General features: G+C 33.9%; 2 protein-coding genes across 2 annotated transcripts; both read right to left on the reverse strand.

Moving 5' to 3' along the window:
* Positions 1 to 421: 421 nt before the first annotated feature.
* On the reverse strand, positions 422 to 3,740 carry LOC145605872 (uncharacterized). Its single transcript, XM_081661940.1, has 3 exons — positions 2,485 to 3,740; positions 2,153 to 2,295; positions 422 to 504 (listed from the first exon to the last, which is right to left on the reverse strand). Exons 1-3 carry the CDS (start codon positions 3,738 to 3,740, stop codon positions 422 to 424), a joined length of 1,482 nt encoding a protein of 493 aa, XP_081518066.1.
* A 10,476-nt stretch (positions 3,741 to 14,216) lies between these two features.
* Positions 14,217 to 17,959, reverse strand: LOC145578878 (protein trichome birefringence-like 23). The gene is made up of 3 exons (XM_081636180.1): positions 17,512 to 17,959; positions 15,897 to 16,177; positions 14,217 to 15,796 (listed from the first exon to the last, which is right to left on the reverse strand). Exons 1-3 carry the CDS (start codon positions 17,771 to 17,773, stop codon positions 15,026 to 15,028), a joined length of 1,314 nt encoding a protein of 437 aa, XP_081492306.1. The 5' UTR covers positions 17,774 to 17,959; the 3' UTR covers positions 14,217 to 15,025.

A 17,959-nucleotide genomic window follows, 5' to 3' on the forward strand; every position in this document is an offset into this window, starting at 1 on the left:
ACACTGTATTTGGTCGTCAAGAGGGGAGCAAGGCTCGAAAGGATGAATTATTCATGATATATCAAATGCTTCATGCTCAACCCATTGACACAGGTGCATTCCTCATCAAGCAGATGAAAGAGTTGGCAAACACCACTACCAAAAAGGGAGCAATCGTTCTTGGCGGTCTCATAACTCCTATTGCTCTTCATTTGGGACACAAGGAGCGTCTTATGAAGGAAGAATCCATTGAGGGAACCGATTGCATAGACATTCCTGCATGTTCATTAATGGGTTGGATTCACAAGAAAGATGGCACCATTCTTTGGTGTATTCGAAATGATGAAGACGAATTACCCCCTAGAGAGGCATTATCTCTACGTGATAAGGCTAACTGGTCATTTGTTGGTGTTCATCCTCGAACTCGGACTCAAATTCTTTCTTAGCCAGTGCCTGCACCATATGTCTCCAATGGCGCTAGTTCATCCTCTACATTGACAGAGAAGGTTCTCACAGACCTCCTTACTTCAATTGATAAGATCAATAATGAGCAACGAGAGATTAAAGAGCAATTGGTGTCGATATCCACTTTTCTTGGTACCTTGAGCAGTTGGATTCAATCAGGAGGATCTCAAAATCTTCCTCATTTTCCCCCTCAATGAAGCATTGTGAGTGCCTTTTCCCCCCTATTTTATTCATATCATATTATTGCATTGTGGAAATTGCAATATTCAAGTGCGGGGGAGGTTCTTGTACGCATGGTACATTTTTGTTTAGTATAGATTTGTTGCTTTTTAGTATAGTTTTACCGCTTTGAAAAAAATCAAAAAAAAAAAAAAATCATGCTTTCCTGTGCCCCATACTTGAAATTTGTTTTGATTCTTGGTATATGATGACGAGTATTGTGGATAGTTTAGCCATGATTTGAAATTTGATTGCTTGGATGCCTTAACATGCGTCAATTTTGTCCAACTACTTGTGAATATAGTGCTTGACTAGTTGATTTGGTGAGGAATGTGTGTTAGTTCCTGGTATGTCAATGAATTTGAGTATTGGTTTGTGACTATAAGTAGTGTTTCACGACTCATTATTATGCACATTGAGGAGGACGAAGGCGTTGTTCTCTTAGGTGGCCTTCCGACGATATTAGATACATTTGTTCCCTTCTTGCTACCCATGTTGTTACCATGACCTTTTTGTTGTTTATTAGCCACATTACAAGCCGATTTTGCCCCATTGGTTACTAGTCCCAAGCTTAGCTTGGGGGAGCTATTAGTGAGTGAGGTGAGAGAGTTTGTAGTGTGCTTATTATTTGCACAATTGGGTGGTGTTAAGAAGTTGTAATTGTTTTTCATGGTGGTTTATTTTTGATGATTTGAGAGTTGAATTTCTTGTGAAAAAAAATAAAGCATGAAAAAAAAGAGAATTGAAGTTCAAGAGAAAAAAGAAAAGAAAAAAAATAAGTGAACTTCAAAAGGAAAAAAATTGTTTAATGATTCAATTGTTCTAAGTGAAGGTTCATCAGAAGAAAAAAATGAGCTTCAATAAGAAAAATCAAGTTAAAGAGTTCAAAGTTTGTTTATTCACTCAAGTTCTACATTGTTATATTTTTTATGAGTGTAATTGTAAGTGTTGGAAATTTTTGATATGATTGGATTTATGTTTGGTGAATTTTTGGTAGAGTTGAGTTATGTTGGAGATGATTGGTCATTATCTATTTTTGGTCTTGGTTTTGTTAGGATTTTAGCTCCCTTAAGCATTGCTTTTCTCTCACATTTTCCCAAATTTATCCTACCTCTTACCCTGACCTTACATTACAAGCTTTAAAGACCTTCCGACCTTTGTGCATACAGTTGTGCGAATGTGAAAGTAGCTACTTATCAATGCAAGGAATGACTTGACATATTCCGAGTCGACTATTAGGTTTAGTGTATGTTTTTTTTTTAAAACACACGAGCGCGTGAGTTGGGAGGGCATTGTTCACATGATGGGGTTGGGATGGAGAGCGATCGAGTACATCTTTTACTCGCCACATAAATGAGAGTCGAGTGTGTGAGCACTAGTCTTGAATTCTATATGCTCTCGTGGTTTGCTCTATTTGACAATTGTTAGGAAGGATGAGTGATTAAATGGATGAGATTGGTTGATTTTGAAGCATATTTGTTAGATTTACCTTGAATTGGTTGTTCACAATTTGGCTGAGTGTAGTTTACAATTGACTTGATGAAATTGGGTTTCACTTCTTCACTCCCCTTTGGCTGCTGCCTAGGAGTGCTTGGGATGAAAACCACATCAGTCTTGAACTGATTGATGGCCCTAAGGCCATTATAATATATACGTAGTACTTGTATCACAATAAAATTGATTACTTAACAAATAAAATTTGAACAAGAAAGAATGATTTATTTTGTTCAATCTCAAGAAATCATAATAACCATTACCATTACCATTACCATGAAATTTAAACTAAATCAAATTACTTGTTATGAATAAGGAGACTCTAACCAAATAAGTGGTGTGAGTTTGCCGAGATATGATGAGCGACAATTGTAAAAATGATCCTCAAACTTGCAATTGGTTAAATTGTAAAGACATCCACCATGTCGTCCCGGTGTTTGGCAAGGAGTAGATCTCGGACTATCATCGGTATAGTAAATGCAATTAGGCTTAAAACCATGAGATGACTCAACGGAAAAGGAAGAATTTAAACCTAAGAAAATTGTTCTATTTCCCAAACTTGACACTTCATTGAGCTCTCCAGCCATAACATTCAATTCAAATACCTCAAATCTTATAGTTTGAAATCGGAATATATGCCGCCTTCTGGAGGTGGTAATTTCTTGACGAGTGACTTGACGTATAACCAACAATTTGCCTGATGATTCAACCAAATAATGAAACCATGGTGTTTCATTATCATCATATGTCAACATGTTTGGGACATGTCCATCAATCACAGCCACCACATGAAAATGAGGATTGCCTTTGGCAGTCTCAAACTTTACAAACATACCAAATATATTAACGCCATAAAACTCTCCTTGGTAAAAAGTTAAATCGGTGCAATAAAAACTAAGGAAAAGTTGAGTATGGTAGGGGTAATCAGGCCATATTGGTCCCAGTGGAACAAGAAGAGGATCCCTAACATGAATCCACCCATGATCATCACCGGAACAGGCACCGGCACCGCGATTATTCCTCCAGAAAACTAGATTTGATGCAAGATTGTCAGTGCCGGCACTGAAAGACACTGAAAGGAAGACAACAAAATCACTAGTAGTTGAGGGATCGGCTGACAATATGAACCTATTAAGGATTGTTCTATGCCAATCAAAGTCTCTGAAATCTAGGTGGTTAGTATTCCATAACTTAAGTATTGGTAGCTCTATAATGGCACCAGAAAAGGGGTTCAAAATACTAACTTGCTTTGTTTTCGAGAGCACAAGAAGCCACACACGAGAAGATAACATTGGTTTTTTGTAATTCAACTCAGCTAGCAGGCTAATAAGGCGAACCATGCGCTTAGAGAAGCTGTATAAGCGATGGCTCATCGAGGACTGTTTCTGTGGTAGCATTAGCCACAGAAGTGTATGCATCGATTCTGTAGCATTGGCATTGGCATATCCTCGTAAACTAGCCTCCTTTCCGGCTGATCTCCAATTTGAACAAATTTTTAGTAACGTCTCATAGTCTTCATAGAATTCCACATGCTCTACAATTTTAGTCACAATATCTTTTGGCATATTACCCCAGTCTCTCATGTTTCTTTGTTTGGCTTTGGATTTAACAAAGATTATGAGGGATCAAGATTTAAAGGATTTTATAGAAAATTAAAAGTGATAATATAATTGTTTATAAATTATATATCACATGCTTAGTATTGCCGGAGTCATCTCTATCTATCTCCTTAAGTTAGAGATATATACGAGTACAGTTAGGATCATAATTAATTTATAATAGTTTGACCACGATATATATACAATATATTTTCAAAATATTATCAAATTGAATTTTTCTATCATTTGGCATATCACAATCCGAGTAAAAGGATAGGAGCATTATCAAAGAAAATCATATCATATAAGAAGATAATTTAGTGACAGTAAGCTGTTATAGTGGCACAGTAATAGAACACCAGCTGCACTCCAATTATAGCTGGTTACTAACAGTGTTTTCCTTGAATTTCGGTTTCTAGCACAGTGAAGTACGCCATCCTATTATAACTTGTCAGTATAATATACGAGTATATATGCTGGCAACAAATTCATCTTTCCTTGTTGGGCATCTAACTAGTATCCAGTGACTATTGCCTAATTGTCAGCTCAGCCTTGAGATGCAATACCATTGATAAATAACTGGCGCCATAATCGAGGTCCATGTTTTACCAAACAAGTTTCTGTGAAATTGTAGTACCCTTGATATTAGGAAGTAAACTCATCAGCAGCTTTTTGCCTAGCAGAAAATTCATAGTCCACAGCAAACACTATACACTGCAGTCGTGGCAGTTTGGAGGAGAGCTCTGGATCTAACATCTAAACTTTCCTGCATGTCAAGTGTAGAAAACAGATCAGTCGGCACTCGGCAGAGTCGAGTACCAAGTACGTTTCGTCGCGAGTAGTATGTTCTATCCCACTTGACTGTAAAATCATAAACTGCGTCTTCAAAAGCAACCTAAAGATCATCATCCAAATTCATCTTCTTAGCTGTTATACCCAATAAGGGATATAGATTCGAAACAGAACAAAGTCCCCTACTATCAAAATCAAATATTTCCAACACCAGTAACCAAAACCCCTAATTATTCATGCATCAAACAACAACTACAATAAGCAATGGCGCCGTCAAAACCATTGCCAAATCCAATTATCCATTATTCATTAGGAGGGAACATCAGATCCCCTGCTCCAACATACACCCTCAATTATCCTCGCCAATCGACCACCAATCACAACCCATATTACTCACAACAATTCCCCAATTGACCACTGGAAGCCACCTGCCTCACCACCAGTCGCCGCCCAGTAAACCGCCTCAACACAACAACAATTAAAAGCAAATAACAACATGTTGATGAAATTGAAACCCTAAATAAACGAAATCAAGTTTAGGTTCACCTTTCTTCCTCCGAATCATTCCCCTTCTTCCTCTTACTACTACAGGCACCCGATTTGATATTTGCAATTCTAGAATTGCCCAACTCCATATTCGACTGTTTCAACATTTTCCCAGAAACCGTAACCCCAAATTTTGGTTTACGAACATAATCAAAGTTCCCCCAAATGTTGACAGTTTTGGACTTTATGGTGTGTCAAGTCAACGTAATTCCTAAAAAAAAAAAAGTCAATAGTAATTTACACCATCTAGATAGAAGGTCAAAACCTCACCTGGCCAGACTCGAGTGAAAACGACTTTAAAAAATATTTAGATTTCAGCTGGTACTTATATAATAATTTAGCATAATTCAAGTTTTAAAATAGGCCTGACTAACTTAAACACCCAAATTAAGTAATTAACACCTGTAGACCGTATTAGGTAGTCGTACTACATATTAGGTTTAAGTTACAATTGCAGGAAAATGATATGTACTCTGTAATTTGTTTATTTTAAAATATCAAATTAACAAATAAAAAAATAACATCGAATGCACTTTACACCCAAATATATATATATATATATATATATATATATATATATATATATATATATATATATATATATATATATATATATATATATATATATATATATACCTTTATAAATTATTAGGCATACTATTCCTATCATCACACAACCCAAAAAATTTGTATCAAAAATATGAAATAAAAAAAACGTAGAATAAGCTAAGAAGAAGATACTTGCACTTGATTATTAAAAAAAAAAAAAGATACTTACACTTGATACTTAGAATATTTTTAACCAAGGGTTTAGCTTAATACGGAGTACTCCGTACTAACAAACTTTTCATTATGAAATAACAGAACTAATAACAATTATAACCTCCTAAAGTCCTAAGTCCTAACATAACTATTAACAATTATAACCTCCTAACTATCATACCCTTCTATAGCTCTATATATATATAAACCCCACGAATTTCTTCATTACTACTACATTTCCCAACAACATTTCATTGCACATTTCATTACAACATTTTTTTTCATTTGAAAGAATTCACTACAACTTCACACACAAATCATCAAATATTCGGCCAAATTATGTAAGTATACTTCAATTTGCTTTCAATGCAACTTTCAAATTTTAATTTTAGCAGTTTATCCAATTTAACTTACAAGATTTTATCAAATCTTTTTTTGATTTTTATGTAGTTATCCAATTATATTTTTGTTATCTTTTCCTAAGTTCTTCTAATATTGATTCTTTTATGAAAGTATACTTTGACTTACTTTCAATGCAACCTTCAAATTGTAATTCCACTAGATTATCCGATTTAACATGAAAGATTTTATCAAAAATTTTTTTAATTGCATTGATTTTAATTATGTAGTTATCCAATTATATTTGTGTTATCTTTTCATTAATTCTTTTAATATTGATTCTTTTATTTTTATTTTGTTGGGATTTTAGTTTGATTTTAATTCTTTTAGTTATCTGGATCTTTTATTTTTTATAATCAAGTTATATTTTTATGTATCCATTTTATTTATTTTTTGATCAATTTAGTAACGTACTAGTTTCCTTTTTTTGGGAACAATTAGCTACGTACTTTTTTTTTGTTTTGCAAAAATTTAGCTACGTACTCTATTCTTTATTAATCCTTTTTTTTTTTTTTGCAACGCTATGTACTTTATTCACAAAAAAAATTAGTTTTAATTTCTTTATCATTCTTGATTTTTTATTTTTTATTTTTTTTTTGGAATTCTTTCAATCCTACATAATTTAATCAAAAAAAAAAAATAGTTCTAATTTCTTTATTAATCTTGAGTTATTTTTGTATAGGGAGGGAACTCAGGGAAGCCATGAAATTGCTCAGCAACTACATTTGACTTTCGGAGACCTTGAGGTTGTTAATTTGTTGTTGTTATTATTATTATTATTATTATTATTATTATTGACTTTCGGAGACCTTGAGGTTGTTAATTTGTTGTTGTTGTTGTTGTTATTATTATTATTATTATTATTATTATTATTATTATTATTATTATTATTATTATTATTATTATTATTATTATTATTATTATTATTATTATTATTATTATTATTATTATTATTATTATTATTATTATTATTATTATTATTATTATTATTATTATTATTATTATTATTATTATTATTATTATTATTATTATTATTATTATTATTATTATTATTATTATTATTATTATTATTATTATTATTATTATTATTATTATTATTATTATTATTATTATTATTATTATTATTATTATTATTATTATTATTATTATTATTATTATTATTATTATTATTATTATTATTATTATTATTATTATTATTATTATTATTATTATTATTATTATTATTATTATTATTATTATTATTATTATTATTATTATTATTATTATTATTATTATTATTATTATTATTATTATTATTATTATTATTATTATTATTATTATTATTATTATTATTATTATTATTATTATTATTATTATTATTATTATTATTATTATTATTATTATTATTATTATTATTATTATTATTATTATTATTATTATTATTATTATTATTATTATTATTATTATTATTATTATTATTATTATTATTATTATTATTATTATTATTATTATTATTATTATTATTATTATTATTATTATTATTATTATTATTATTATTATTATTATTATTATTATTATTATTATTATTATTATTATTATTATTATTATTATTATTATTATTATTATTATTATTATTATTATTATTATTATTATTATTATTATTATTATTATTATTATTATTATTATTATTATTATTATTATTATTATTATTATTATTATTATTATTATTATTATTATTATTATTATTATTATTATTATTATTATTATTATTATTATTATTATTATTATTATTATTATTATTATTATTATTATTATTATTATTATTATTATTATTATTATTATTATTATTATTATTATTATTATTATTATTATTATTATTATTATTATTATTATTATTATTATTATTATTATTATTATTATTATTATTATTATTATTATTATTATTATTATTATTATTATTATTATTATTATTATTATTATTATTATTATTATTATTATTATTATTATTATTATTATTATTATTATTATTATTATTATTATTATTATTATTATTATTATTATTATTATTATTATTATTATTATTATTATTATTATTATTATTATTATTATTATTATTATTATTATTATTATTATTATTATTATTATTATTATTATTATTATTATTATTATTATTATTATTATTATTATTATTATTATTATTATTATTATTATTATTATTATTATTATTATTATTATTATTATTATTATTATTATTATTATTATTATTATTATTATTATTATTATTATTATTATTATTATTATTATTATTATTATTATTATTATTATTATTATTATTATTATTATTATTATTATTATTATTATTATTATTATTATTATTATTATTATTATTATTATTATTATTATTATTATTATTATTATTATTATTATTATTATTATTATTATTATTATTATTATTATTATTATTATTATTATTATTATTATTATTATTATTATTATTATTATTATCTCAAAAACAAAAGTCATACAACCTACAATAAATTAGTGGGAAGCCGAGATACAATCTGGGCCCCCACTCCTCTAACTATTGCAAATCCTACCCTAGTGAAGATATGAGCTGCAGCACGAGCCCCAATGTCTTGCGTCGTCGAGAACTTTGAATCCGCTTCAGTAACGCAACAACCTCTTTCTCTAATTCCCCAAGCGAAGAAAAGGAGAAGGGAATGAAACCATATCCAATCGCCTGACATCGAGCTTCATACTTAACCCGTTTCCGATGAGCTGCATCAGCCACAACCCGCCCAGGAATGAAGTCAGATAGCCCTGACTGTGTCAAAGGAGAAGACCCTGTCAAATCAACACAGACATCGCGACCACAATCCCATGAATAAAGTAACACATTCGCGGGTCTGAGGGCCTCGTCGTTCCCTCCGGCCAACCCAATGTCAACCTCTTTTCTCGCTGAAATCCCAGAACGATAGCAAACATCAACAAGGGTATCCCGAACAACATTATGCCGATGTTTAATACCCACAATACCAGCACAAGACACTGCGTGATCACCAAAAATATCTCCAGCAAAAACCCTCGAACAAGCAGAGCACAACGTCGAGATAGAGAACAATGGTACACCCAACCGATAGGACAACACACAGCGATAAGTCTTGGCGTTCATCGTCTGACCCAACCCTGAAATAGGAACCGCCCGAAGCCAAGCAGAGGTGTGATCACCTTGCTGTGATTTCCATAATGCTGATTGTCGAGGAGTTAAAGAATAAGCAGATTCTGCAGAAGCGGTAACCTTTGTGAAATATATATCTGCCAATTTCTTCATGAGTTTAGGGGCAGCGACCTCACTAGGATTACTCAAAATGTCAGACTCCACTGTTCCATTAAACAGACTCAACGCATCCTCAAAGGCTCGTCCAAGACCAACAATGCCAGCATGCCGAAGAAGTTGTGTTTGCAACCCAGCAGACTGTAACCGAGAAGCAAGAAAAGCATAGTGACGAACATCACCTGCAGAATAAACACCAAGCCCTCCAAACGCAAATGGTAAGGTGGCAAGTCGCCACTGCCAATCACCAAACCCCGGCCCCGAAGCAGTAACAATACGCTCCATGGAAGATCGAAGAGCTGCATCAAAAGTGCGCTGAGCCACCTCAAAAGTACTAGGAGGACAAGTACGCAATGCAAAGTAGAGTTTTGAAACTCCAGTACATGCCCTAAGTAACAACAGCTCACACTGAGGATCATCGAGCATAGCGACCTTATCCATAAGGGCAATGGTCTTGGTCACCCTCTGCATCACAAGCTCACCACTAAAACCAGAATCGGAACTAGCGGGACCTCCAAGCAACCTAACACCACGCAAAGGTCGAGCAATATTAGGTGGAAAGACACCCACCAGCCTGCTTCGAGGGTCTTCTGTAGGCCAGAAAACTTTAGTTTTTTCCACATTAAGACATAACCCAGAACGAGGTCCTTCCTCCATAATCAACTGTAGAACTTGCCCCACCACCAAAGTGTCACCAATAATCGTGCCGTCATCTAAATACCAAGCTTGAAGACATACATCAAAAGTCTCTCTGATTTTACACACCAGGGGTTGTAAAACCAAAGAAAAAACCAAAGGACCAAGGGGATCACCCTGCTGCACCCCTTGAGATGACCATAAGGTTTGGTCCCCATAGTACAACCTGGCTGGATTAGAATAGCAGAATTCTACCCATCGCGAAATGCCCGGACAACGACGACGTACCTCACGTAACATGACCGAACGATCAACCAGATTGAAGGCATTTTGAAAATCCACCAACAACATAGATAAACCAACATCAGAACCACGATCCTCAATCAACCGATTCACCGCATGAAGAATTGCCTCACCACCTGAAGAAACCCCAACACCAAATTGAAGGCCATCAAAGTAACTCCCTAAAGACTGACCAACCATAACAGCACCCACCTTCGAAACAAGAGGCCGCCAAACCGTACCCACAGCAATAGGACGGATACCACCACCGGGCTTGACAAGTAGCGTAAGAGGAGCACTAGCAATGTACTCTCCTAATTCCATAGGACATCTCCCAGCTAGAAAGAGATTAACCACCCCAGTAATAGAGTCAACCAACTCATCTGATACTGCCACAGCCGCACCACTCAAGCAATCCATAAGATGTTGAGCACGCAAACCATCCCTACCACATGATGTGCCACGAGGGAAACTCCTAATCCGATCCAAAACAACAACAGAAGTCGTAACGAGATGAAGGTGATCAATAGGTATATCAGGAAAGGATGGAGCTGGAGATGAAGGGTGCTTTGACTGTAAATCTGCAAGAGTGGCGTCATTATAAGGTGCAACGCCTGAAGAAGAAAGAACCCGAACCGCAGCAGTGTAATGGCCATCGCAAATCTTCCTACGACACTGCTTAATATTACGCTCTTTCAAATCAATGTCCTCATCATCAACCATCGACAAAGTAGGAGAATCCTCTGCCAAAATTTCCCTCACAAGCTGCAAATTACCACCCGCTACACTCCAAGAACAAATAGCACGGGAAATACTCTCTTCTTGATGCCGACGTCTTACCGAAGACCGAGACTCACGACTACTCCGCGGGCGAAAGATTTTAAGGATACAAAGAGGTAACACCAACAAAGAGACCCAATTAGAAATGTCATCAGGCTTAGAGATCACCTTATCAAGAGCACCTTTCAGAACCCGAGAAAACCCCAAACGACACTTGGGAGGGATAGACTTAACAGAGCGAAACCCCTTAGAGAATAAACAATCAAGGAGGGCCACATCAAAACCACCGTTATGATCTTGCACCAATCCATCCATACGATCAACTCGAGCAGGAGAAGAAGGAGATTGCGGCTTGGTGAAATTATGAAGCACAAAACGAACAACACCATCTCCTTCATCAGGGGGTGACACATCCTCATCCCCACGATGACGACACTGTTTTAATGCAGGTTCCTAATTACACTGTTTTTGATGGACACTTAATTGTAATCGGGTCTACTCATTCTATTGGGCTGGGATCTCAACCAAAGTCTATTGGGCCAGATTCAGGTGATCTTGGACTGAAATCTCCTATTGGCCCGAAATCTTCTCTTGGGACAGAGCCAGATTCTATTGGGCTAGGATCTCAGCCAAAGTCTACTGGGCCTCTCTTTGATTCAAGTGTTCTTAGACTGAAATCTCCTATTGGCCCGAAATCTTCTGTTGGGACAGAGCCAGATCCTATTGGGCTTGGATCTCAGCCAAAATATACTAGGCCTCTCTTTGATTCAAGTGTTCTTGGACTGAAATCTCCTATTGGCCTGAAATCTTCTGTTGGGACAGAGCCAGATCCTATTGGGCTTGGATCTCAGCCAAAATCTACTGGGCCTCACTTTGATTCAAGTGTTCTTGGACTGAAATCTCCTATTGGCCCGAAATCTTCTGTTAGGACAGAGCTAGATTCTATTGGGCTTGGATCTCAGCCAATGTCTACTGGGCCAGGGCTAGAGTCAGATATCAATGCTAGGCCATATACTCTATTTGGACCAAGTGTAGACACTAGTCTTCACTCATTGGTTGCCAAATTTGGTTTCGTTCTTCCTAACCCTCCACCCATGTCAAAGTATAAGACAAAGCTATGCAGGAAGAAACATTTCAATACTGAAGAACGAGAAAAGTGCACGTTTGCACACGGAAACGAGGAGCTACGTCCAAATATCAATGATATGGTATGCTTATACCATAGGGTAGGGTATGCTTGCCCTCATAAGCCTTGCCACTTTTCTCACGAGTTTCTACATCTATGCAACTTTACTCAAGCAAATGTCCCCTGTCCATTTATTGGCATTTGTCGTTTTAGCCACGGAAGTTGAGCTCTAATGCAATGAGATACTTCTGTTGGATATATTTTACTAGTAGTGGTGGAGTTAGGCAATTAGATACTTCTGTTGGATATATTTTACTAGTAGTGGTGGATTTAGGCTCTATAAAAAGAGCATGTTAGTGTATTAGTGTACAACTTTATGCAAGCAGTCATTAGGCTCTATATAAAGAGCATGTTAGTGTATTAGTGTACTACTTTGAACATAAGTATGCAAGCAATAAAGTTAGCCTTGAAATACTACTTTGAACTTAAGTATGCAAGCAATAAAGTTAGCCTTGAGTTTGTTTAATTGCATATATACATTTTGATATTACGATTAAATTTAAGCCTCCATGACTGATTTCTCTTTAATTCATCATAGACACGGTTATTATATAACCCAAAAATCGATATTTGTTTCATTCCATTATATTCGAATATCCAAGGTCCGAGATGAAATCTCCCTAATCTGTGACCCTTCCGCAACCCATATTGAAGTATCCAAGATCCGTGATCAAATCTCACTCACATTATTTATCATTTATGACACTCCATACGCACCCCACCCAAAAAGAAATACTAACAAATGAACAAGAAAGGAAAGGTTGATGATGCGATGATTGAGTACTCATATAATGTTATTTAGTTCAATTCTCAAGATTAACCATTCATTAAAATCATAATCGTAAATGTAACCTTAAATATAAACGAAATTCAAGTTTAAGTCTAGATAGTGATTCTTGCATCTTTTATCCACGTACGATCTACTTATAATATTGAATATTTTTTATCAGCTACTTCCTCTGTCCCATAATATTTTTTACCCTTGATTTTGCACATGTCTTGTACTTTTTTCCACTTTCTCTTTCTAACTTTTGTCATTGTACTTTTCACTTTTATTAATGTAATTCGGGGCTGTTGAACTGAACTGATTTGGAGCTAAAGGGAACTGAGCTGAAATGAATATTTTATGAGAGAAGAAAATTAGGAGCTGAACTGATTGGAGCTAATACTTTATGAGAGAAAAAAATTAAGAGCTGAGGTGAACTGAACTGAACTGAACTGAAATTAAGTAAATGAGAACAGGCCCTTCATCTACTTTTTCATATACCGTGAGTCCGTGACAAAACACAAACAGGATGGAGGGAGTATTTTTATTTTATTTTTTTTTATTTTTTTTTTTTTGAGTGGTGGGGTGGGGGAGGGGGTGATTGATTAGGGCAAGTCCATCTCTCTCACACACTAGGCCACTCGAGCCCAATACACAAAAAATACCGTTGATAACCCAATTCTTATTAGTTGGAGTGTTGGACTGGGTCACCACTTAGCACTCACCACACTCACCAGACCCCAGTTCCACTAGTTGGACTCTAATGAGCATATAGTCTTAATAAAATGAACATGCAACTGTTATGTGAAAGTGTATCACTGTATCAGGTAAAATTTCTGGGTGATTCAAAGATTTTAACTAAAAAAAATAGCTTTTTCTCAAGAAATTATAGTGTATGGAGCACAAAAATTAAGTGTATGGAATGAACACTAAACTATCAAAAGAAGCGCACACAAGCATAGTTGAAATATCAATCAATTTATATATCTAAGCCTCTACTTCTAAGAACAACTACAGAAATTTTATTGCCAAAAAAATTACAGTAAGAAAATACAGAAGTAAGAAGTTAAGTTCAAAGACTTCAACAGTTCAAAAATCTTGTCCTAAAAGAGTCAAGACTGCATGCAAACAAAACTACACCCACTTTTTAATTTCAGTACTTGCATGTACGATCACATATATTCTACTAGGCAAAGTTTAAGAGAACCAAAGTAAATTCTTCCAGCTAGTACCTGGCGAATGATCAATCTTCGATTAAGTTCTTGACCTAAAAAATTGCTCAATATCCTCTAATTGTTGAAGAGACAACATTCTTCGTTGTTAACATGATTCCAGATTCCTACAAGATCCATGCACAAGAAAAAGATGCAACCACCCGAACTGAGACTCGCACATAATGAGTTGCGACACTAAAAAGAAAAATCCCAGCTTCTGCATATCCTCATGCATAGATAATAGCAACAATTACAGCAAGTATGACCCTTTCATTACATAATTGCTTCTTCACAGTTCAAGACAACCAAAACGAGCCATCAAATCAGGAATATAATTTACCACGAGAGATAACAGCAACAATGACCTTTTCAGAAAGTTCTCATCAACCCAGTACATCAAAAATACAATAAATCAGCCAAGAGAATCACAAAATTAGGACTAATAGCTTGGAAAACCAGGGGAGAAAAAAGTAAACTTTAACCTTTAGTATAACCCACCATAGGGTGATGTCCTCTATTTACTCATGAATGATGTTGCTCATTTAGTATTCACACACCGTTCCATATCTTGTTTACAAGTCTCTTCAAAAGAACTCATCCGTTCACTATCATTTCCATGATTACATCATTCCAAGCGTCTATAGGCCCAGGCAAGCACCAATGCAGACAATCGTACTGGACTTGTGCATTTTCATCCAGTGCAAAAGGGTAATGTTGTCGATATGGACCAGGGTGCCCATCAGGCCTTAACAAGGAAAGCTTCATTAAATCCAGAAGTCTTAGTTGCACACCATTCTCGGATGCCCGAGCTACTGCCTTCTCAAATTCCTCTAGCTCAATTTGTCGCAGCATTTTTTGCATGTACTTCATCTCAACCTCACCATCTTTAAATGGGACAGTTCTATTGCACTTTCCTCCACTAGACCACTCTCCACCTTCAAAATGATCAGGCGTAAGAGTCCTGTAAAAGATTAACCCTTTATGATCAGATGTAGCAACAAAGTTGAACACTAACTGCAGAGTTTTGCGGTAAGCAAACTCTAAACTGAGGTCAGTGAGGTTCTTCTGACATTTATGACATCCCAAAACTGTTTCATTCTCATAGTATATTCCTGGTTTGAGAAACCACTTTCCAGAGGAGAAGATCATGTAGTCCAGGTTTTTGTACAAATCAGTCCACTTCTTATCAAGTCTATCAAGGTGCAGTTCAAGATCCTGAGTTGAGACACCATTAATGTCTTCATAAATAGTCGCATCTGTCAGAAAGGGAGACCATATAACATATACGGTCACGTTGTAAGATGGGAAGCGCCATCCTTTAGATTTGTATCCTTCATCATGATAAAACAACTCTGCTTCTTCCACCTGAAGAACATCACATTGCAAAACATAACTTATGAATAGGCCTTTATCGTACCATTCTAAGGTTAAACAAATACTAGCATGCCAAGAGATGTTACTATACCTTTGAGAGCATACAAATTAAGGACTGCACATGATTTCGAGAGATAGAGTCACCTATAAATGCCCACGTTTTGTTCTCCATCATCTCTAGAAATGTCATAGCATTGAACTGAGGTAACTCACAATTTTTTGGACTCCACCTCCAGTAGAGATATTCTGAATCAGGCCTCCCATTCTTCATGCAGTTCTGATGCTCTTCAATGAAATTGCAAGTTTCATTAATGTAGGCAGGTCCAGCTGGATTTGGGATCCAATCCCCGTTAAAAAGATCGCCACACTTTTCTGCATTTAGATCATAGTAGTAATTAAATCAACCAACTAAAGAAAAACCATTGCCATCACAACTAGTTAAGTAGAACAAATTAGTTGCTGTAATGAATACGATTTAAATGGGGATCCTCATGATAAAATCATGCACCAAATTGCTTGTGATACACGAACATAATTCTGTCCTCATGTTAACTACTCGTATTGTATATAGGAGCTAGGAAGACATGGAGGTGAGTAATATAAACTTATGAACTAAATAATAGATGACTGCAATGTGTTACCATGGACACTTAGAAAGCATAACATACAATTCCCAATAACTAAACATCTCAAACCAAACAATCTCTGAATATTTCGAGATTGGTAATTAGTAAGACCAGATGGACAGCTATTAACACTCAATTTCATGCACATGTTCACCTGATTACCTACTTAATTTCTTTTTGTTTATTTTGAAATCCATTACCTACTTAATTTCACCAACTACATTTCACACTTATCAATAATTCTCATGCTTTTGAGTCAATTCAAGAAAATATTCCCTTTTGATAATAGCTAACCTAGCTAGTAGCCAAATTAATACGTAGTAGAAGTATATTTTTGCTACATTCTTATCAAATCCAATGTAATCCTAAAGAACTCAATTTCCTCATTCAAAGGCAAACTGCAAAAACGGTAAAGACAATGACAGAAAATTCTACCACAACAAATCTACAATGAAATTTGAACAATGCCCAAAATTATTTCATTACACTAAAATTTGATCTTCTACTTCCCCGAGCAAATGGAAAAACAAACTCAGCTCGGCCAGTGTTACCTATATCGCTACCCCCACACGAAATGTGATCCAACAAGTATGAATTTGTAATGCGATGTGCAGTATCACACTATCGAGCTAATTTGGATGGGAAACTCAGCTGAGTCAGGTTACCTAATTCACTAACCCCCACACCAAATGTGATCTAAAAAATACAAATTTACATGCCAGTGATAAACTTTCGAGCTAATTTTGGTGGGAAACTTAGGGTAGTGTTACCTAATTCACTAACCCCCACCAAAATGTGATCCAAAGAATGCAAATTGGTACATTCTAGTACTACAATTTCAAGCTAATTTAACAAAACTAGGAAGCAAATTGTGTTTTTGAACCCAATATTGTACCACCGAATCAAATAACATAGTGACGAATTATTGTTTTGTTGTCACTTTATACACAAAAAATTGAAATCATGAAATCTTTAGGCATTACTTACACTCTTACAGCAAAACATGAAAAAACAATCATAAATTCCAACAATAATAATAGTAATCATAATGAACTTTTTACATAAAAATCGAAAAAATACCTCGTTTTATAGGAATTTGATCAGAAATTCCGGAATCTGAAGAGCTAGAATCAGACCCATCAATTAGTTCAGACAACGAAGAAGAAGAACGGGATTGAAATGAAGTAATTCTTTGAAAAAAGGTAGAATCAGGAGGAAATCTAGAGCTATTATGGTAGAGAAAAACTCGTAAAGCAAGAGTAGTAGCTAAAATCATTACCCCTAATTTGAAAATTGATAATTTGTGTTTGTGAAGTGCCCACATTTTGGAGTGCCACTGCATGTTATTTTCCAGAAAACCCAACTCTGAAATTAATTTCTATCTCTAATTTGTTGTTTCTATTTTGTATGAGAGTGAAAGGAGAAAAAAGAGAGGAGAGAGGTCACACCAGTGAGTTGGGGCCTGAATGTCTGATGCCGACACAATTTATCCTTCTTAAGTCTCAACTGTTTTGCCTACCTCTTTTTT

This window comes from Chenopodium album, chromosome 2 (genome assembly GCF_948465745.1).
Source record: "Chenopodium album chromosome 2, dcCheAlbu1.1, whole genome shotgun sequence".
Classification (NCBI taxonomy): Eukaryota; Viridiplantae; Streptophyta; class Magnoliopsida; order Caryophyllales; family Amaranthaceae; genus Chenopodium; species Chenopodium album.